This window comes from Falco naumanni, chromosome 2, assembly GCF_017639655.2.
Source record: "Falco naumanni isolate bFalNau1 chromosome 2, bFalNau1.pat, whole genome shotgun sequence".
NCBI lineage: Eukaryota > Metazoa > Chordata > Aves > Falconiformes > Falconidae > Falco > Falco naumanni.
This window is the reverse complement of record NC_054055.1, coordinates 63,494,764-63,513,340: the sequence shown is the minus strand read 5'-3', so window position 1 is coordinate 63,513,340 and position 18,577 is coordinate 63,494,764. Positions and strand designations below refer to the sequence as shown.

General features: G+C 37.0%; 1 protein-coding gene across 2 annotated transcripts in view; it reads right to left on the bottom strand.

The window, feature by feature from the left end:
- MYO16 (myosin XVI) overlaps positions 1 to 18,577 on the bottom strand; it is a 405,668-nt gene that overhangs the window by 161,508 nt on the left and 225,583 nt on the right. For both annotated transcript variants that reach the window (XM_040584517.1, XM_040584516.1), the window contains exons 14-15: positions 8,273 to 8,378; positions 4,568 to 4,685 (exon numbers count right to left, since the gene is read on the bottom strand). In XM_040584517.1, the coding sequence (XP_040440451.1) occupies positions 4,568 to 4,685; positions 8,273 to 8,378 (224 nt within the window). The remainder of the gene's footprint in view (positions 1 to 4,567; positions 4,686 to 8,272; positions 8,379 to 18,577) is intronic.

Genomic DNA, 18,577 nt, shown 5'->3' with positions numbered 1-18,577 from the left:
AGGACTGGCCCAGACACATGTTTTCATCAGAATCAATCATCACCTGGCTGCCACTCCTGCAGGATAAAACAGAATAGACAATCCTAGAGGATGATTTCCATCCTTCACTGTGCCTGTAACCTATTTCTCAGTAAAACTAACCCTACCATCAATTAATTCAAAAAGAGGCTATTACTAATCTTTAATCACATTTTTTTGTGTGCAATGATCTTCACTAAGGCTTTCATAACTATCACTCAGATGTTTTTAACATTCATTGATTAATAAAAGCAAGGAAAATGTTACAGGAGGTCATCTATCTGATTAATTAATACATTTAACTTTAATGACAAGTAACACCACTTATTTAGATGACACAAATTAATTCAGCCCTTTTCAGATACTTCAAGTCACCCACTTTAATAAGGATAAATACAGTTCATCTCGGTAAGCATCTCCAGCAACGGGAAGAGCTGTTAAGCAAAGCAGAGCTTCTGGTCAGCAAGAATCAAATGCAGCACCATCTTAACGGAGCTAAATAACTCATAAAGAAAACTATCATAATAATATGCTCTTCTACAAAGTGAAGAATCTAAGAATTTAATCTACATGTGAAATAAGAGAGAATAATAGGGTTCTAGAGCAAATCCTGCTATTTTTATGCAATGTTAACTGTGCTTACAGGCATAAGGGAATTTGTACTTCTCCAACAGGTCACTTGACCTACTGAGCAGCTACAAAGTTAGCAAGAGGACTCTGTATTGAAAGTGTGGCCAGTGAAATCTTTCTTCCAGCAACGCATTCTTTGAAACTACATTGCTTTTTTTTCAAAAACCATGCTGTCTCAAACACAGTTATTGCTAAAGACATAATAACATTTGCAAGTTCAGAGCTGAAACACAGTACAAAAACACATCAGAGAGCTTAGCTGACTGCAGTCTGTCTTACTCCAAAAAAGGAAATTAATGTCTGAAACTTCTTAATTGACAAAAAAAGTTTGCAACACACATGAGCAAATATGCATTCTTCTTTTTACAAATCAAATTAGGTCGTTCCATTAAAGTGCAATCTAAAAAATCAGGCTGTGCTTTTCAAAAAGTGAAGACTGAGAAAAGCAGGGCCTGAAAAGCAAGGCAGGAATATCTGGAGAATATGTTTTTCAGGCTTGATTTTCTCTTCCTAAGCTTCTTTTTTAGTAATTTAAGAAAACTGACAGAAACATTACCTTTCATTTTAGGAATTGTGTCACTTACCTGAAAGACCTTTTACTTTCTCCCTTTCCAAATAAAAAATAAATTTTACTTCTGGAAATAAATAAATAATCAGTCTCTTACTACTATGCAGTGGGTGTGAATCATCATCTATGAATGATCATGATATTTTGGCAGATCAGTCTTTGAGTTCTGTTAGGTATTAACTTATTTTAAAAACCTAATGAAATCACTGGTCTGTAGTTTATTCTGTTTGTTCTGATGTAAGACTTTTTGGCAGTTCTTGCTGCCTTATCCAGTTACAAAGAACAATGATGTAGTCTGGGTTATACCTTCTCCACTTGTTTGATTGGACTAAAGCAATGAAAGGTACCTGACCACAAAGGCACTTGGCACAGAAAAGCTCCCATTTGAACCCAACATTGCAGCACACTTAATCAGAAACAACAGTCAGAGAAGACACAGAAAACTTCTACAGATATCTGTACTGGCTTTAAGCAGAACCACACACAATAGCTCCATCCTTGTTTTCAAAACTTCATGACAAAGATGCAGTTTATAAGAAAGACCGAACCAAGCTTGCAGATGAAAATTATGGCGAATGTTTCTGTTCTTTAGGTGTATTGGACTTTCTGCTATAAGAATAAACCTTATGTGACAAAAGTCAGAGCATTTCCAGGGTCTAGCATAAAAGAACTTCAGCATGGGTAGAAAGCTGTCACAAACTCCACTGATGTCCACTCAGACTGCAAGGAATGCTACCCTGAGCTTACCTTCTGTAATAAAAATGTTCACATGTACTTTGCACACCTCTTCCTTAGTAAATTGTTCTGGATCTCCACCCTTAAGAACTATCCATTACAGAGTTCAAACAACCTAACCCTTTGATGAAGGCAGTCTAGTGTCACTTGGATTTTTTTTTACAAACCAGACACATTTAGCCCAGTTTGTCTCAATGAGCTATAAAGTCATGTCTCAGCAGAATCAGGTGCTCTGAATATTTACATTTTTCACTCGTGTTTAAACAGTGCAAGACAGTAAATACTGCTGCAAATAGATCTTGCAAATAAATACAGAAAATCACTGGGTGGGATTTAAATCAGCCAAAGACAACATGCCTGCTTCTTTTCTCATTTATGGTTGTGTAAATCTGAGCAATTTCACTCAGAGGTGAAGCTTAGCAATAGCCTAGAAAAGGTAACATTTACAATGCAAATCAAACAGCACAAACAACTGCAGCTTTCAAAAATATAAACAAAACACTTTTACTGTTGTACTAGGGCTTCTCACTCTTGACTGTAAATTAGAGAACTTTTGTCTACCTTCAATTTGGGAAGAGTAATTGATTCAGTTCCTAGATATTCCCTGCTGCCAGATATTCTCATTTAGTGCCTATGGTTTGAAGGTGATAAAACCAGAGCATTAGTGCACCAGAAAACTGACATGAGAGCCTGGTTAATTGATTCCATATTTATATTATTCACAGGCAAGGGCTGTGAATTAAACTGGCAAGTCTGGGTAAAGCTGCTTCAAAACTCAAGTCCCTGCAATCTCAAGCAAGTCACCCAGAAACTGTGGGAACACATGGCCTCAAGGCTTCCATTCCTCACCTGAGGAACTGAATGATACAACCTCAGGTCAGAAGTACTGTGAAAATGAATCCATTTATGTTTCTGAAATGCTCATACAGTGAAAAATGTTGATGAACAACATAGAAAGTTGACAGAAACACTAGCATTCTCTTTTTAGAGCAGAATAAAATAACACAAGTCATACATGAATCAATCAAGGGAAAACAAACTATTTAGTAGCAGATCGCTGAAGAAATATAGCCCATTCTCTGCACTGAATGAAGCTGGTGTGGGGTGGAAAATCAACAGCATTAAACTTGTATGTACAAGGCAACCCAAGAGTATCTCAGGCAACTTCAGTTCTGGCGTTCCCTAATGTTCATACACTTGACTTTTCAAATTAGTGTAATTTTCATCTATTTGCATTTGTGCTCTGTGTGTGGAACAAAAAGAGAAAAAGTATGCACACAATGTAATTGTGATAACTGAATATACTGAAATTAAATAGATACAATACAAAGGATTTGTAAAATGTTAATTTTAGGGATTGAACTTTATTTTTACAAGGCCAATTCAGATGCTTTTTAGGCCATTCTAATGTTTACATCACTTTCTTCATATTACTTATACAACAGCTCATAAAGGAAAAAAAAATCACACTTTTTAGTTTTACACTTTCTTTACAAATATTCTATATTTATTGTAAAACAAGCCAGAAAAAAGTGATAGTAATTTCCCATGCAGTGACATTTTCACTGAAGAAACTATTGTATTTGCTCGGGTACAGTAAACTCTCTCAAGAAAATGAATTGTAGTTCCCACTATGAAATATTTCTAACGAAAATTTCTAGGAAAGTCTTCTGAAAGCATAAACACATTTAAAATGATAGAAAGTAATTAGCTTTGGAAATGTTTATCCAATGGAATCTAATTTATTTGGATAGAAAGTGTGTCTCATCACACAGTTTTTCCATCCAGTTAATTAGTGCAAGTAGGAAACTGTCCGTGCACGGTTATTTCTGCACACACCTCTCGCTTTAGCACAGAGTAACTTTATGATGACCTGTGCAAAGCCAAAATGAAACCTCTCCCTGACTGCCTCCGAAGACCACAGTCTTCAGAATCAAACTGAAGTTTTGCCCAGTATTCTTCTTTCTTTTTTTTTTTTTTTTTTTTTTTTTTCACTAATGAATGCTTACTGGGGATTAGCAGACTCCCACTTAACTCTGAAAGCTGGAACAAATTCCACATTCTTACCTGTAACAGAATAAATGTCAGTATAACTCCTACTTCCTTTAGAAGAAGCTCAAAGCTGTAAAAAATTACTTCTCTTTTCAGTATTACAGAGTGCACTTGTGTTTTGTTTGCCCTAAACAGATAAATGTGTCACTTATGTAAGGGATACTCAAAATATCCAATACAATACACGAATGCAAAAATTAATCTCTTTGTTACTTTCATTTCACAGTAAAGTGATAAAAATCTGTCACAGTGTCTTAATCTCGGGCATAAAAGGGAAATGCCATTTCCCGGGACACAGGAGAGGACTCGGTGGTGTTCATCTTGTTTCTTGTCCGCCTCTGCCACCCGGTGGTTGCACACAAGTCGTCTCTCCCTCTCGGTACTGGGCACTACGGGCGAGCTGAGAATTCCCATGCTATAAACATGTTCTGATATACCCTAACACCTCCCTGCCTTTTTCACATACTTGCAGGCCATTGATGCCTAACCGTGTATGGAAAGCTGGGACCCCTGATTTACTAGTCTGTGGGTGATATAAAAATAAATAGATTAAATTATACTTACCTGCAATTAATGTTTTTTTCTTCTCACAAAACTGTAGCTCAAAATATTTTATAAAACAGCTGGAAAAATCATTCAAAGGTGTCTTAGCATGTCCAAAGGCCTCCAAGATACAGTTTACCTGCAAGACAATGGTAAAGAATTAATAAGAGAGGAAATAAACAGGAAGTTATTTCAATAAACATCAGTGAGGTTGGCTTGTGATCAGTAAGGGGTGGTGGTGGTGTGGCAGAAGTACATTTTTCAGCTTGGAATTTAACAAATTCCTTGCACCTTTTTTCTTTCTAAACAGAAATTACAGTAAGATAGCTCAAAAGAAAAAAAAAAAAAAGTTGTAAATGGAAGGGGGAAGAAAATGGTTCAGACGTGAGCTGTCTTTTTGCTGGTAGTTTGAGTACAAGTGACTGGAGCCATATGCCCAGAACTGGCGCGCTATGGCAAAAAGATTAAATCTTTGAAGGCAGCTATGCTTGTAAAGTTACAGTCAGTTGATACTAATAACCAACCAAAGGAATTTACAAGCCTTATATGATGCCAGAAATGGCATAACTTATTGATTTAAAATAGAATTACTTCAGCATCATACTAGTGATAAAACTGAGGAAAATACAGTTTCAGATTTTTTTATGGCACGTCTCACTAATGCAATTCCATGTTACATCTTCATGGCCACAGCAATTATTTTTAAAAGAGCATTTTTTTAAAAAATATCATGAAATAAGCCATATTTATTCCATATTTTCTCTGTATTTAGTTTTTTTGTGTATAATTGGTTTCTTACACCCTGAAAGATTCCCTTCAGCACTTCCCCCTTGCATCCCATGAAATCGATTGCAATGTGGCCCAAATACAGCGTTGTTCTGATATGACAGTGTTTTGCTGAAGCTGGATGACCTAGCTGGGGAGGGATGAGGGCTGTGGAGTGGCACAGATGACATGTGGTTCCAAGCACAAAAACAGAAGCTCTAAAAATCAGACCCCTCAGAATTATTAATTAAACCAGCTATTTGTGCAGTAGGTGGCAGCAGAAAACTATTCAGCCTAGTCTTGGTTCCACTCTATCAGTGTTGTTTAGGATGTATTTGCTCATTAGGCTAATTCAGCACTTGATGCAGAATTAGCTTAAATAAACCCGTGCAGCTTTATTAACTTGGTGCTATGCATAACTGCTGCAGGAATGAATCCAGGCTATCGTGTTCATAAAAGCACTTTAAAAGGCAACTAAACCAGAATCTCTAGTTGATTCCCCATGGGTGGGATCTGCTACATCTGCCTTCACTGCATAAAGTCAGATGTCCCGTCTAAGCTAGTTACAAGGGATCTTTCTATAACCAAAAGGCAACCCTTATTTCTTAATACACGATGATTCTCTTCTGCCTGCATTGACTAAGACTCATTGACACATATGGCCACATCTATGTTACTAAACTAAACAAGACCAGGAGCAGAACTCTCTAACCTCGACGGCAAGCAGCATGATAAGGTTCACATTCAGACAGCTAATATCTCTTCTTTTGCAGACCGGGGTGGACATACTGTTGTGAAGTGTCCCTGGCACATGTCCTCTGAACTGTGGCCAGAGGACCCGCTGGGGATTTAAACTGTGTCAGAGAGCAGCGTAACTGCATGTTAGGGATTGTTGTTCAGTTTACCGCATAGATATAGAGTAGGTTAAAGCAGTCTACAAAGTGTACTAATTTTTAGGTGGACAAAGTTAGGCCTTGTCAGCTCCCCCTTGCTCCTCAATTCCTCTTTTTAACTGAGGACATCTTATTTCATTTCCACTGGATCATGATGGCTGTCCCTAGGAATTTTCCAGGAGATAAGTTGCAGCAGAGGTGATACTACTTCCCACACCTCCTGATTCCCACTGCTGCCATATTTGTATCCAAAGCACAGTTTTCAGTTGCTTATTCAAAAAAGTTACTTATTTACTTAATTCTTCTACTTATTACTTAATCTGAACTTTAGGAGAGAAAAGGACTTGGAGGATCTCCTTGAATTTTGCAGTTCTACTTTAATAATAACTATGATCAAAATAATATCTACAATCAATGAACTGATCAGTTCAAAACTGTAAGTAAACCTGTGTAGGTAGTAAATAAAAAAATACACAATGGAAATAGATAAGACTTGTAGATCTGGTTCCTGGGTTCAAAATAAAGTAAAAGTGTACTGTCCCTATTATAAAGGTATCATTGCAACACTGGACTTTAAAATTTAAATCAGAAAGTGAAAAAATAATAACATGGGTATTCTTAACATTGTCATGTGAAACCTAGACTAAATATGTCAGTTTAGGAGCATCATCAATCAATCAGATAACAGTGTGAAAAACTCTTTAACATGGCAATTGTATGGCTACATAAAGTAAAGCAAAGCTACAGCTTATTCAGTGTCATCAGGGTTTTTAAACGTCTTCAAAAAACAAAAACGCAACACTTTTTTTCTAAATCCAACCAAGATCCATGGGAGTTTAATTACCTTATCAGCTGGAATGTACAAAATATGAACCAGTGTATCTGTAGCCTTCCCCACATCCAAATAATCCTGATTTGTAGGTTGTCTGTTAGTGTCAGCTGCACTTCTGACACTATGTTATCTTTCTGGACTGAATCATGCATAATTCAGGATGAAAGGAGTGTGTTTTCAGTGATGCATGTGATGCTATGAAAACCTCCCACAGTCAGCAATTCTAGAATTCTGCTGAATATCATGCATGTGGCAGGTGAAAGCTAAAAAAAAAGGTATCTTGGGTTGACTGTAAGTGCTGTAGAACAAGGTCACTGGAGTGGATGAAAGTGGGTGAAAGGTGAAAGAGTAAACTTTTTTTAAGGCATGAAACTCAGAACTGAGCTATGACAATGCAGACTGTGCTAGAACATTCTATGTAAGTACATGTCTGAGCTGGGATGTCAGATGAGAAGTTTCATCAGGAAAGGCAATCTTAAAAAAGAATTTTAATTGGCAAGCTAGGGTTCAACATAATTTAAAACATCAGTATGAACCTGTTACAGCTGTAACAATGAAACACGAGTTGCAACGTTCAGTCAAATGAAAACTTCACATTTACAATGTCCTAGCAAGGAGGTAAATTCATCTGATATGTGAAGCAGATTCTTATTTCATGATAGGGACTGGGCAGGATTTAGTTCTGCTGTGGGAATCAAATGTGACTGAGCAAATATTCATAACTCTTGCCTATTTCATAAATATAGTTAGTATACAGATACTGGGCCATATAGCTTTGTTCAGTCCTTGGGGTTTCCCTGCAACTTTCCAGTTTCTGTCTTCCATACTATTACTTCAGACACCTCAGCACTTCTTACACTGTCCAGAGAAGCACCACCACAACAAAAGAGATAAATTTATTTACTTACTGAAGGAGACTTACATTTAGGAGACAGGAGCTTATCACACAAGTGTTTCCTATTGACTGAAACACTGCTTTGCAAAGTCACCAAAACATAAAGAAACAAAACTGGCCTCCACTTTTCAAGATTCCTCTCATCACATCAATGTAAACTCAATCCTCTTCCCATTCAGGTCACTTTAGGAAAAGAAAACTCCTTTGACTTCAAAGGTGAAAACAAACCCTTTATGAACTTCTGAATAGCAGATGCCTTTTCCTTACAGTTCAAACGTCTTTGCCTAACCAAGAGGCCAGATTTTTGCTTTGTGCTACTCAGTGGTCAGAATGCAACTTACGTGTTTTATCTTTGTATCAAAGGTGTTTCTGCTGGAGCTGGCTCTGCAAGTGAGGTGCTTCACTATGTGCTTGCAGGCTTCAGTCTTCCCAGAACCACTTTCTCCACTGGAAGATGACAGGCAAGAAAGAGAAGGTGGATTCATTGTTATTTTCACATTTGATATTTATATCCTCTGCTTGCTCTCTTTGAATGGATTTAAGATATCTCAGTCAAACTTTCATTGCAAATAACAGAAGGTTTACGGATGGCAAATAATAAAGAACAGCATGTAGGAGAGACTGGCTGACTATGTTCATGAGGGCTGTCAGAGTTGTCAAGCTATATTGCCTTGTACCACAAGCCAAGCCAATCAAATCTAAAGCTTTCAAGCCATTCTGAAAGTATTTATAGCAAAGATTTTATCTCCTCCTTTATCTTCTGTCCAGCAAAGGAATCTGCTTACGCTGCCTGGTTCTTTTTGCAGATGGGGAAATACTACTTTGGTAATAATGGGAATCAGAAGGAAAGGAAAGTGTAGAATAGAACAGAAAGAAGGAAAAGGAAACAGGAAAAGAACAGGAAGGAAAATAAAGATGATTGATTTTACAACTGCGAGTTTCTGCAGTGCAATACACTGACTTCAGTGATCCTGTTTCACTTAATTTCTTGTTCATGATGTGGAATAAATATTCCAAAGAATGAGAATCTCTGCGGGGGAAAATGAGCAAAGAAAACAAGGTAAAAGGCATAATGAACAACAAAAGTGGGAAGAAATAGAAAAGTGGATGGATGGAGGTGGGGATCAAACTCAATGGTGCACTTTCAGCTTGGAGAAGGAAGGAAAAGAAACAAGAGATGGAAAGGATAAAGTCAGTGAAGCCTGATTAAAGAATTAATGTAAGAATTTCTTACTTGAGTTATAAGAAGTTGTTTTCTTTATAGCCAATCGAATCAAAGTGTGAATTGATGCTCCTCCTTAATTTGTCTACTCGATCAAATTTAAAAGGTTGTTTCTACAAAAGCCAGTTAGATTTTTCACAAGTATGATGGTCATGCTGGCTGGTCAGCCTGTTATCTATATAGTTTAGTTTCTGAATACAAGAGGGAAGCAAAATATTGTATCTGTCTGGACATTTCTTTATATATTCAAGTCTCTCAATAAAGGAGAAATCAATTAAATAAAAGAAAAAACAAAAGAGGAAAGGACAAAAAGACCTTCATACTCAGACAGGGATGGGTTCTCTACACCATCTCATTCAACTCTTAAGGGAAATAAATGCAGCTCTGGTGAATATCTTATTTGCTTGCCTAGTAAACTGTAGGATTAGGTAAGACAGATGTCTCATTACTATATGTCATGTGTCAAACTGCTTTTACTTATGTTGTCCATGCTTCTGAAATGAGCTGGAATCTGACCCTGGACTTCAAACTCCTATGGGCATCAGTAGGAGGTTTGTGGTCCAAGACTGCAAAGGTTTGCACCTGGATATGTGTTATGCAAAAACCTCAAATAATAGGTCACAAAGCTGTATTTTTACCAGGTCTTAGAATGAAAGAAATCACGTGAAGCCAAGAAGGTCACTGTTACAACTAATATGAAACTAGTATCTCTACAGAATTGACAAGGTGCTCTGTAAGTGCACTATTCCTTGCTCAGATCTTCAGCTTCTGACTTTCTGAGTTTCAAAAGTCAGATGATACTTGGTGTCACCCTCTGAAATCTGCACACGTCTCTACCCTCTTAGTGAAGACTTCACTCTCCAAATGCTAATTGTACTATGCTGCCTATCGTCTTAAGAAGCAGTGTTTGTCTTCTGCCTTTATAACAGTGGTATCCAAATTCCATGTTCCTTTGCCTGTTATCACTAACAGGAACAGAAAAAAGTGAAACAGGGCATTAGTCCTGTGATACTTTTCCCCTAGAGACATTCTATATTCTTTCAAATGTCAGGTCTTATGCCTGTATTACCCAGAAAGCCAGTGAGCTTACAGGCAGATACAAATCTCTCTTGCATCACTGCTCCTACTACCCACTCACATTTGCCAGTCCACTGGCACCTGTGTGTCATGATGATGAAATATTTTTGTCCCTCCACAACATACTCAATCCAAAATCACAGCTGCAACCTGCTATCGCTATACCGCAGGTTACACACAAGATTAGCGTCAGGACCTCTTCGGTTATTTCAGCTGTTAAAGAGCTTCTCTGAAGTTAAAACATCTCTGAATTTTAGTACAGTCACAGTTATGGATGATGACACTGAGCAGAAGTGTTCATGTATGTTTGAAAACCAGATCTGAAATAATTCATAGTCTGTAACAACTCACAGCTTGTCTAACATCTACCTTTATATCCAGCAGATAAATAGTTGTATCATTCCGAGGGCTGAACAAGACTTGATATTTACAAATTGTAGCATTTTATTATTTTGTTTGCTTAGGCCCAGACTCATCTGCTAAAAATACCTTCTTTAACAGAAGGCTTTTCCAGGATTAACAGGGTGGAGTTATTTTTCAAAAAATCTTTCTCACACCTGAAGAAATTGCAGGAGGGGAGGGGGTAGAAGGGATGCTAAAACAACATTTGATGTGTGTGCCTTTGATTGTTTTCAAGTATTACAAAGCAGACATGCAAATTATAAATAAAAACAAAAACAGAAAAGTGCCTTAAACAAAGAAAGTGGAGTGTTCACCAGTTTTCCCATTTAACAATTAATGTGTTTCACTTTTTAAATAAAGCTATGGGTTTTTTTCACTCCAATCCAACTTTGGCCCAGACAACACAGGACTGTGCAAGCATGAACAAAGTGGACAGTTTCTGTCCCATCTTGAGTATTTCTTCTCAAGACTGCCATTTCCTAAACATTGCAGTGACACAGCTACGAAGATTTGACACTTCAGCTCAACTGTTAATTTTACAGTAATTGACATTTTGTCCAGCAGTGTCACAGGAGCTTGTTGGCTAAAGCGGTTGCTAAAGTACAGTTTGGGGGTCAGAATCCACTAGAACGTAGTTGCTAAAAGAGAGTCACAATGTCACTTGGTTGTTTTCTGCATTTTGAAGGGTTATGTTTACTCTTTGTGAAATACATATTGAAGCACTGATAAAGAAGTGTTATGTTAGGTGAAGTTATAATTGTTGATGTCCTTGTTTGGAACATTTGGGCCAAAAAATCATTTAACAATGAAAAAGTAATTTGGCACCTTGAACTGGATCTTGTTTATTCCAGTTACTTTGAGGCTGAGTACAAATTTTTGTAATGTCCCCCTTGTCCACAATACCTTTGTTTTAAAAGTTTAATTCTGCTTAGAGAACAATTCCTCCTCTCGGTTTTGAATTGTTTCATCATTATATTTTTCAAAATGTCATTTACAATATAAATGTTGCTTTCTTATAACTTTTGCTTGGAATACCTTATAAGGGTGGAGGATAAGTTAGCATTGCAGCAGAAAAACATTCTTCTGCAGTAAAACATTCTTAGAAGGCATTATGAAACAGGCAAAGCAAGGAAAGCTTATTTCACAGACAGTTAAATTAGAGACAGTGTACTCCAAGGGAAAGGGAAATGGACAGAGAATTTGAAATCTTATGCTCACCATGGGCTTTAGGCAAGTTCCACTAAGCTTTCTCATCTTATTCCTCCTTTGGCTTTCTAGCTTTCCTACATAACTACCTGAGGGAGGGCCCGGTTCCTTCTATTTCTTTATTAATATTTTGTTAATACAACTTTAATCACAACCCTAGTGTCCATATCTTAAAATAATATGAATAATAAGAAAAAATAAACTCTATTTTGAAATAAAACATCCAAAACTAAAATTGTTAGGAAACACTATGAAAATACAAAGACATGTGAAGCAATGCAAGATGCTCTACAACCAGAGGGACCAAAGGAGCTACACCCTGCAAATCCACTGCACTTGGATTATCATTCAGCTATTCTGCTAACTTGTGCCACTGGCATCACTCACGCCGGCAGGCTCAGTGCTAAGCATGTTCACATATTCACATAAATTGCCTGGCTGTTCCCTTTCAGAACAGTTGTGGTTGGGGCTATAACTACCTTTGTGACAACTCCCCAAACTCACCAAGCCTATGTGAACACCACAGCTCTGAGAGCACCATAGCTGTTAGCAGCCAACAGGTTCTAAAGCTATTGGGTGGAGGGGGACTTTGAGGTAGACAGACAGAACCATCTACACAGAAGTAGTTAACCAAGGCAGCCCAGATAAATAGTCAGGAAACAGCAAACCCTAGGCAAAATTTTAAGCATTAACTCCTGTAAGTACTGAGAAGTGCATCTTGCTTACCCTCAATTTCTGCACATTAGCCAGGTTTGTCTATATCTTTATGAATTCAGATAACTGGATCATTATTGTTTGGCAAGTGTCAATTCCAGTATAAATAAATCCTATAAATCTTCTGTTTAGGGAAAAATATGACAAAATATAAAACATGTAAGGAGGAATGTACCTCCCATTTCAGATCATATAAGTGACAGGGTTTTACTGTCTGCATTCAATTTTAAATCCTGAACAAAGGTATAATATTCAGGAATGCAGGAATACTTAACAAAAACAAAAAACCTACTCCTGCAGTACTTGAATTATAGTCAGAAATGTTGGAAAATTTCTGACAGAATTTGTTCACATAAGATTTCCACCAGTTTTAAAGGAAGATTTAGATCAGCATAGATATGCATGCAGCTTTGTATGAATTTGTGAAACCAACCTCTTACTGTAGCATGCTAAACTGTGAGCATTACTACTCCAAAGTACCATCCTGACAGTAAGATATATACAGTGAAGAAGTAGTAAACTTTGGAGGGTCAGAATAATTTCTTTCTTTTCAGTTTGCAGAGAACATAAGCAAAAAAATGGGTCTTGCTTCATGACTGAGTATTCTAGATTTGAAATAAATATGTGCAAGCAAGACTGCTAATTATATACTTTTTAAAAAGAAAAATTTAGAAAAATGTGTTTTCTACCATGAGTAGTGGTATCTCTAACTGAACAACCCTGCATGTTAGCTGGAAACTATATTTCTAAAGTAATCTAAACCAGAAAGTGTATTTCTAAACAATTTTTTACTATAAATAGGATGTGCAAATCCATAACTGTACTGCAGTAGCCCATTGCACTTATAATACATTGAATTATAATTTCAAGAATAAAGATTATTAACTTGAACAGAATGCCTGTGGTGATGTTAAACTGAGGAAATCAAAAGCTTTCAAGGCATTTCACTTTAACAGACAAGAATTTCTCTCCATTCCAGATTATTTGGCTTAAAAATGTGATTTATATCACAACAAATCTATTGGATATTGACATTCTTGGCTGCTAACACATACAAAATCATAACATTTCATTTTATATATTCATTACGATTTTTTGATTCACCAAATTAGCTATCAGCATCCCATAAAACATTGGCTTAATTGACTAAGGATCCTGAGCTTTTAACAAACCCATAAACTATACTTAGGCTTCCTAGACAGTTTCTCACTTATCTTGTCAGTGCTTAATGCATTTTCATATCCTGAACAGCACGAGCAAAATGCAGTCAGAAGGAAGTTAACTACAAAAAGTCCACCTATTGGCTATTTAAGAACATAACATCATGTTATTTTATTTTGTAACTTCCATATAAAGTTTATACAAAGCCAGTGTTAAGCATATGTGAGTGATGGTGGCTTGCTATAAACTAAAAGTAACTGGGAATAACTGGTAGTAAAATCTTCAATAATTTCTGCGAGTGAACACATGATCAGATGTAAAGTGATTGGGAGGTGGGGTGGGGGAGCGGAATTGTTACATGGTAACCACATGCTTCAGAAGCTTCAGAAAACAAGAAAGGAAGTATGAAGACAGAGAAAACGGAAAGACTGATCTGGATCAACCTGAGAGCAATAAATTGATTTTAGTTTTATTTTTACCTCTTTTAAGCAATTCAGTAGCAAAGAGTTAATAGGATGTCTAGCGGAATAGATAACAGCAGGAAAAGACCAAAGTCACAAAGAAAATTGAAACATGCAACTTTAAAGTGAAATAGTAACAACTTTTTTATTAAATTTGAAGATGAAAACATAGCTTCACATGGTTTAAATGGGACTTTATGAAAGTTCTGCAAAATAAAGTGCTTTAACTTTTCTGGGAATTGTGATAGTGTAAAGCACAGTTTTAAAATTTCAAAACACGATGATGTATGCGTTTTTACCATGAAAACACAGAGTTTTGACACAGGACACAGAAGGGTGGCCACTGGGTTTGCAGAGGGTTCCTCTCCACTAGCAGTATGTAACAATGTTATACTAAAGACCCTATCGCAAATCTGTGTTAAATCTGCATTCTCCAAGTGTAAGGTTTTAATGCGATGCAGAGGTCAAACCAGAAAATGATAAACTTGTTTAATCTATAAATTAGGAGTTAGTAAGTATTTTTACAAGAAATATTTCTGATTACATGCAGTGTATAAAGAATGTATCAATGACAGAAGTATAAGTGGAGGTCTGATTAGTCCACCTAACACTTTATAGGGCACTGTCTACTCCTCTGTCATTGCAGAGGGTGCTTCAGTGTTTGCCTATTCTACCTTCTGTACATTCATACAGCACACCCAACCGCTGCAAAATGAATGATCTCCTTGCAGTTGCACAGTTACTGGAACATTTTGCCATTGATATTTACATATAATGTTTTATGTAATGGGTGATTCATTTTACAAGACTAAAAAAGGTGGGGTTTTTTACATTGTCTGCTTTGTTGCTTGGGGAGAGCCAGTCAACCTGCATGATGTGAAGGGACCAGACAAAGCAGAGAGTTGATGTGTCAGAGACGTCCAACCAACAAGAGACAAAACTCAGCCTCATGTACTACAAAGCAAGTTTGGCAGTGCTAGGCTCCCATTTTCACTGAATCGTAACAGAGGACAGAGGAATTCTAAACTAAACTGAGCAGTGAATTCCTTAACACTCTACACAATTTAAATTGTGAAACAATGAATTTCTTTAGATTGAAGAATAAACTTGAAAAGGATACTTTTAACACTTCATTTTCCCTGCAAAGGACTGGTCTGGTCCTAAGTTAACTCCAGGATATATACAGGGACAGAAGTATTCTTCCAGATCTGTAAGGAAATACCTTGGAGATAGATATTTGTTGTCAGTGAATTGGTGTCTTCTGTTTTTTGAGCAACTCTTCAAAGCAGCCCCAAGAGGAAAATTAATTTTTTGCTAAATCTGTTTCCCGTGTGAGCAACACCTTACAATAGGATCTCACTTCTAGGGAAGAATATTACATATTTGAGAAATCATTGGTCTTGGTCTTAAAGCTTGCTTTCTGCTACGCAGCCTTAAAGGTGATCTGATACACACCAGCTTCTTACGTTACAGAGAGATGGCAACAATTCCATTCCTATAGTGTCTCTATGCACAGAAAAATGAAAAGGTAAATATTAGATGATGACACTACAGAAGGGAGAATTTTTCTTCATCTGAACAAGTTCACGCTGTTTCTGAAATATCAGGTAGTGTGGCACTCTGAGAACAGCCATACTCATGATAGAAGTACTGACTTTTTATTAGCTTGATTTTGGTGCTCAGGGGGAAGCCACAGTAGATCTGCAGCTGCAAAGCCTTTCCCTGTGATCACAGGGGCACTCACTGCCAAATCTCTGTTGTTTATTCCCAGAGAAAAGGGTGCAATCTCTGCTTCCATATATTTAATAGCTATCGTTATCACCATCATTTGTGTGGAGTCAGGAGACTCCAACCATATGTGGCTAGGGATACAATATAGAAATGGTCTGGCCCTGAAGAGCTTTTACTCCAAACATATTCCTAGAGACAAGCAGCTAAAGAAACCCAGTAAAAATAAACAAAGATCAGATGGATGTTGTATGAGAAAGAACATTGCAATATCTATGAGCAGCATCATATATAATTAACACAACTGCTCATTGATGAATGTCTAGTTTATGAAGGTTCTGATCTCGGTGATGTGAATCAGCAATGCTTTGAGAAAGTTTGTTGTAAGGAGCTTGGGTACAGAAATGTCAAATCTCTGGATTCCAGTCAGGTTTAAGCATGAAATAAATAGTGCTTTAAGCCTCTGCCCTGCCAGAAACTATGAACCTCTCCTGAGCACACACATGGGCTGAAAATTGAAGTAGCACTTTAGGGTCAGGAAATAGAGTCTGGTAGTTTAGCAATGGTTTTCAGACAATAGCTGTGGGCTTAGCGAGCTAAATTCCAGCTCAGACAACTTCAGGTGCCTTCAACTCTTTTCACTATCATCTCCTGGGGAAACATGGGAGGCAGAACCAACTACACTAAGAAAAACAATATTACATTACGTTGCATGCAGAATTCACTGCCAACAGTGTGTCCAATAAAAGAGTAATTAATGAATGATTAGTAATGGCCACTAAGCTCTTTGGCAGACAAAAAAGTGAATTGAAAAACATTGCTAATAAAAAATACACTTTATCTCCACAAATTAATCAAGCTACAAGGTTTGATGAAGATGACAGGATTAACATGCATACAGGTTACATATGTACATGCATACAGGTACATTTTCTGGTTTTCCTTCCAGTCCTTTTGAAAAGATAGTGGGCAGCCTAATTTACTGAAAATAAAGTAAAAGTCTTCTGTAAAAAATTACTGTATATAACAAACTCAAGCTGTTCAGGAAGAATTTAGATGAGAGTTATGTATACTGCCAACACTTGGTTCTTCTCTAGCAGATAATAGTTAAACTAGAAATATTTTAAAAACTGCACATGAACAGTAAAATACTGGTATGGTACTAAATCTTACTGCTCCATATCAAATCATAACATGTATATCAAGACAGTAGCCTTTTCTCATGGAAAATCTTTACTATAAAACTAAGGCATAATTATGTTTATAAATTATACTAACAAATGACTTATACTATAAAATATTATTATCAGTAAAAGTAAAGTAGACCTAAAAATAAACATAGATTTGAGAGTTTTATTCTATAATTGTATCATGTTCCCTTACTAATGATGACAACAGAAGGCAGAAGTGTACTCTTGACGTGCAATTCTAAGAGTGCTTGTATGCCAAAATGGCATATCTTGCAGATATCAAGGGAATTTAATCTTGAGATTAGTGCACACTCACAGAGATAATCTACTTTCACTGGATTTAGCACTAATAAAACCAAACAGAACTAACACCCTTCCAATTTGGTGTGGCTATTTTCCTATGTGGCATAATAATACTTCTCATTGTAAGAGCTCTGACTTGGACAGTGTCTCAGGCCAACCATTCCAATATTACACCAGCAGCAAACATGGTACTAGGATTCTAGAAACTATTTAGTCTAAGCCAAAACTAGTACCAAAACCAGCGGATCCTGCCAGTCCTGCTCCAGCAACTCATTCCATTTTAGGGGAACTTGGCTTTGGAATGGATTCAGGTTAAAATAGGTCCTCAATATCACCACCACTCTCCCAAGTACAATTTTGACCTGTGAGGATTTCTCCAGTCCAGTTCACCACGCCACTACCAGAACATCTGTGATGACACAAACGATGGAGTGGAAATGAAAAAATGAGCAGACAAAGATAGAAGGGCAGAAGCACTCCTAGCCAGCTTATTCCAGTGTAACACTCATGGATCTATGAGTCCTTTTCACTTGCTCATCCACTGCCTCCTTCCTTCTGAGCACTTATATGGAATGGCCTCCTCTCTGAGTTCCCCCATCTTCATTCAGCCTGTGATTCCACATTAGAAGAAAGTATATTTTTTTACTTAAAAAAATTACTAGGCACACTTATCACACTATACGTGCATGCATAGAAATGTAACCACAATTCAGCTTCATAACTGGAGGTATTTCAAAATTACAGACCATAGGCCAAACATACACAATTTCTTACTCAGGAATGAAGAGCATGCTTGATAAGAGAGGCTGGAGAAAACAAAATAAAACACAAAAGCTTGGAGTATTTCAGAACTGCAGAATTGCAGTTATTTGGTTCTAATAGGAAATGAAACTGAGATCTTGAAAACCTCTCCACAAACCCCTCTTGAAGTGAAAAATTAAAGAAAAACTGACTGGAGGCTTTACTATGTGCCCTCAAGGCCAGAAAGTAAGCCTTGCTCTATGCTGTTCATTAGCATAAATGTAACAAGGAATCATCCCTCAGAGTGATGAAAGAACCTCCTCTTGCTGATAGCTAATGTTGCTTTACAGCTGAAATAGCAAGAAAGAAGAAAACCATTTTGATGACACACAAGTGCATGCACACACAGAGGATCAGGTGATAGCAAGGGGGTAGATTAAT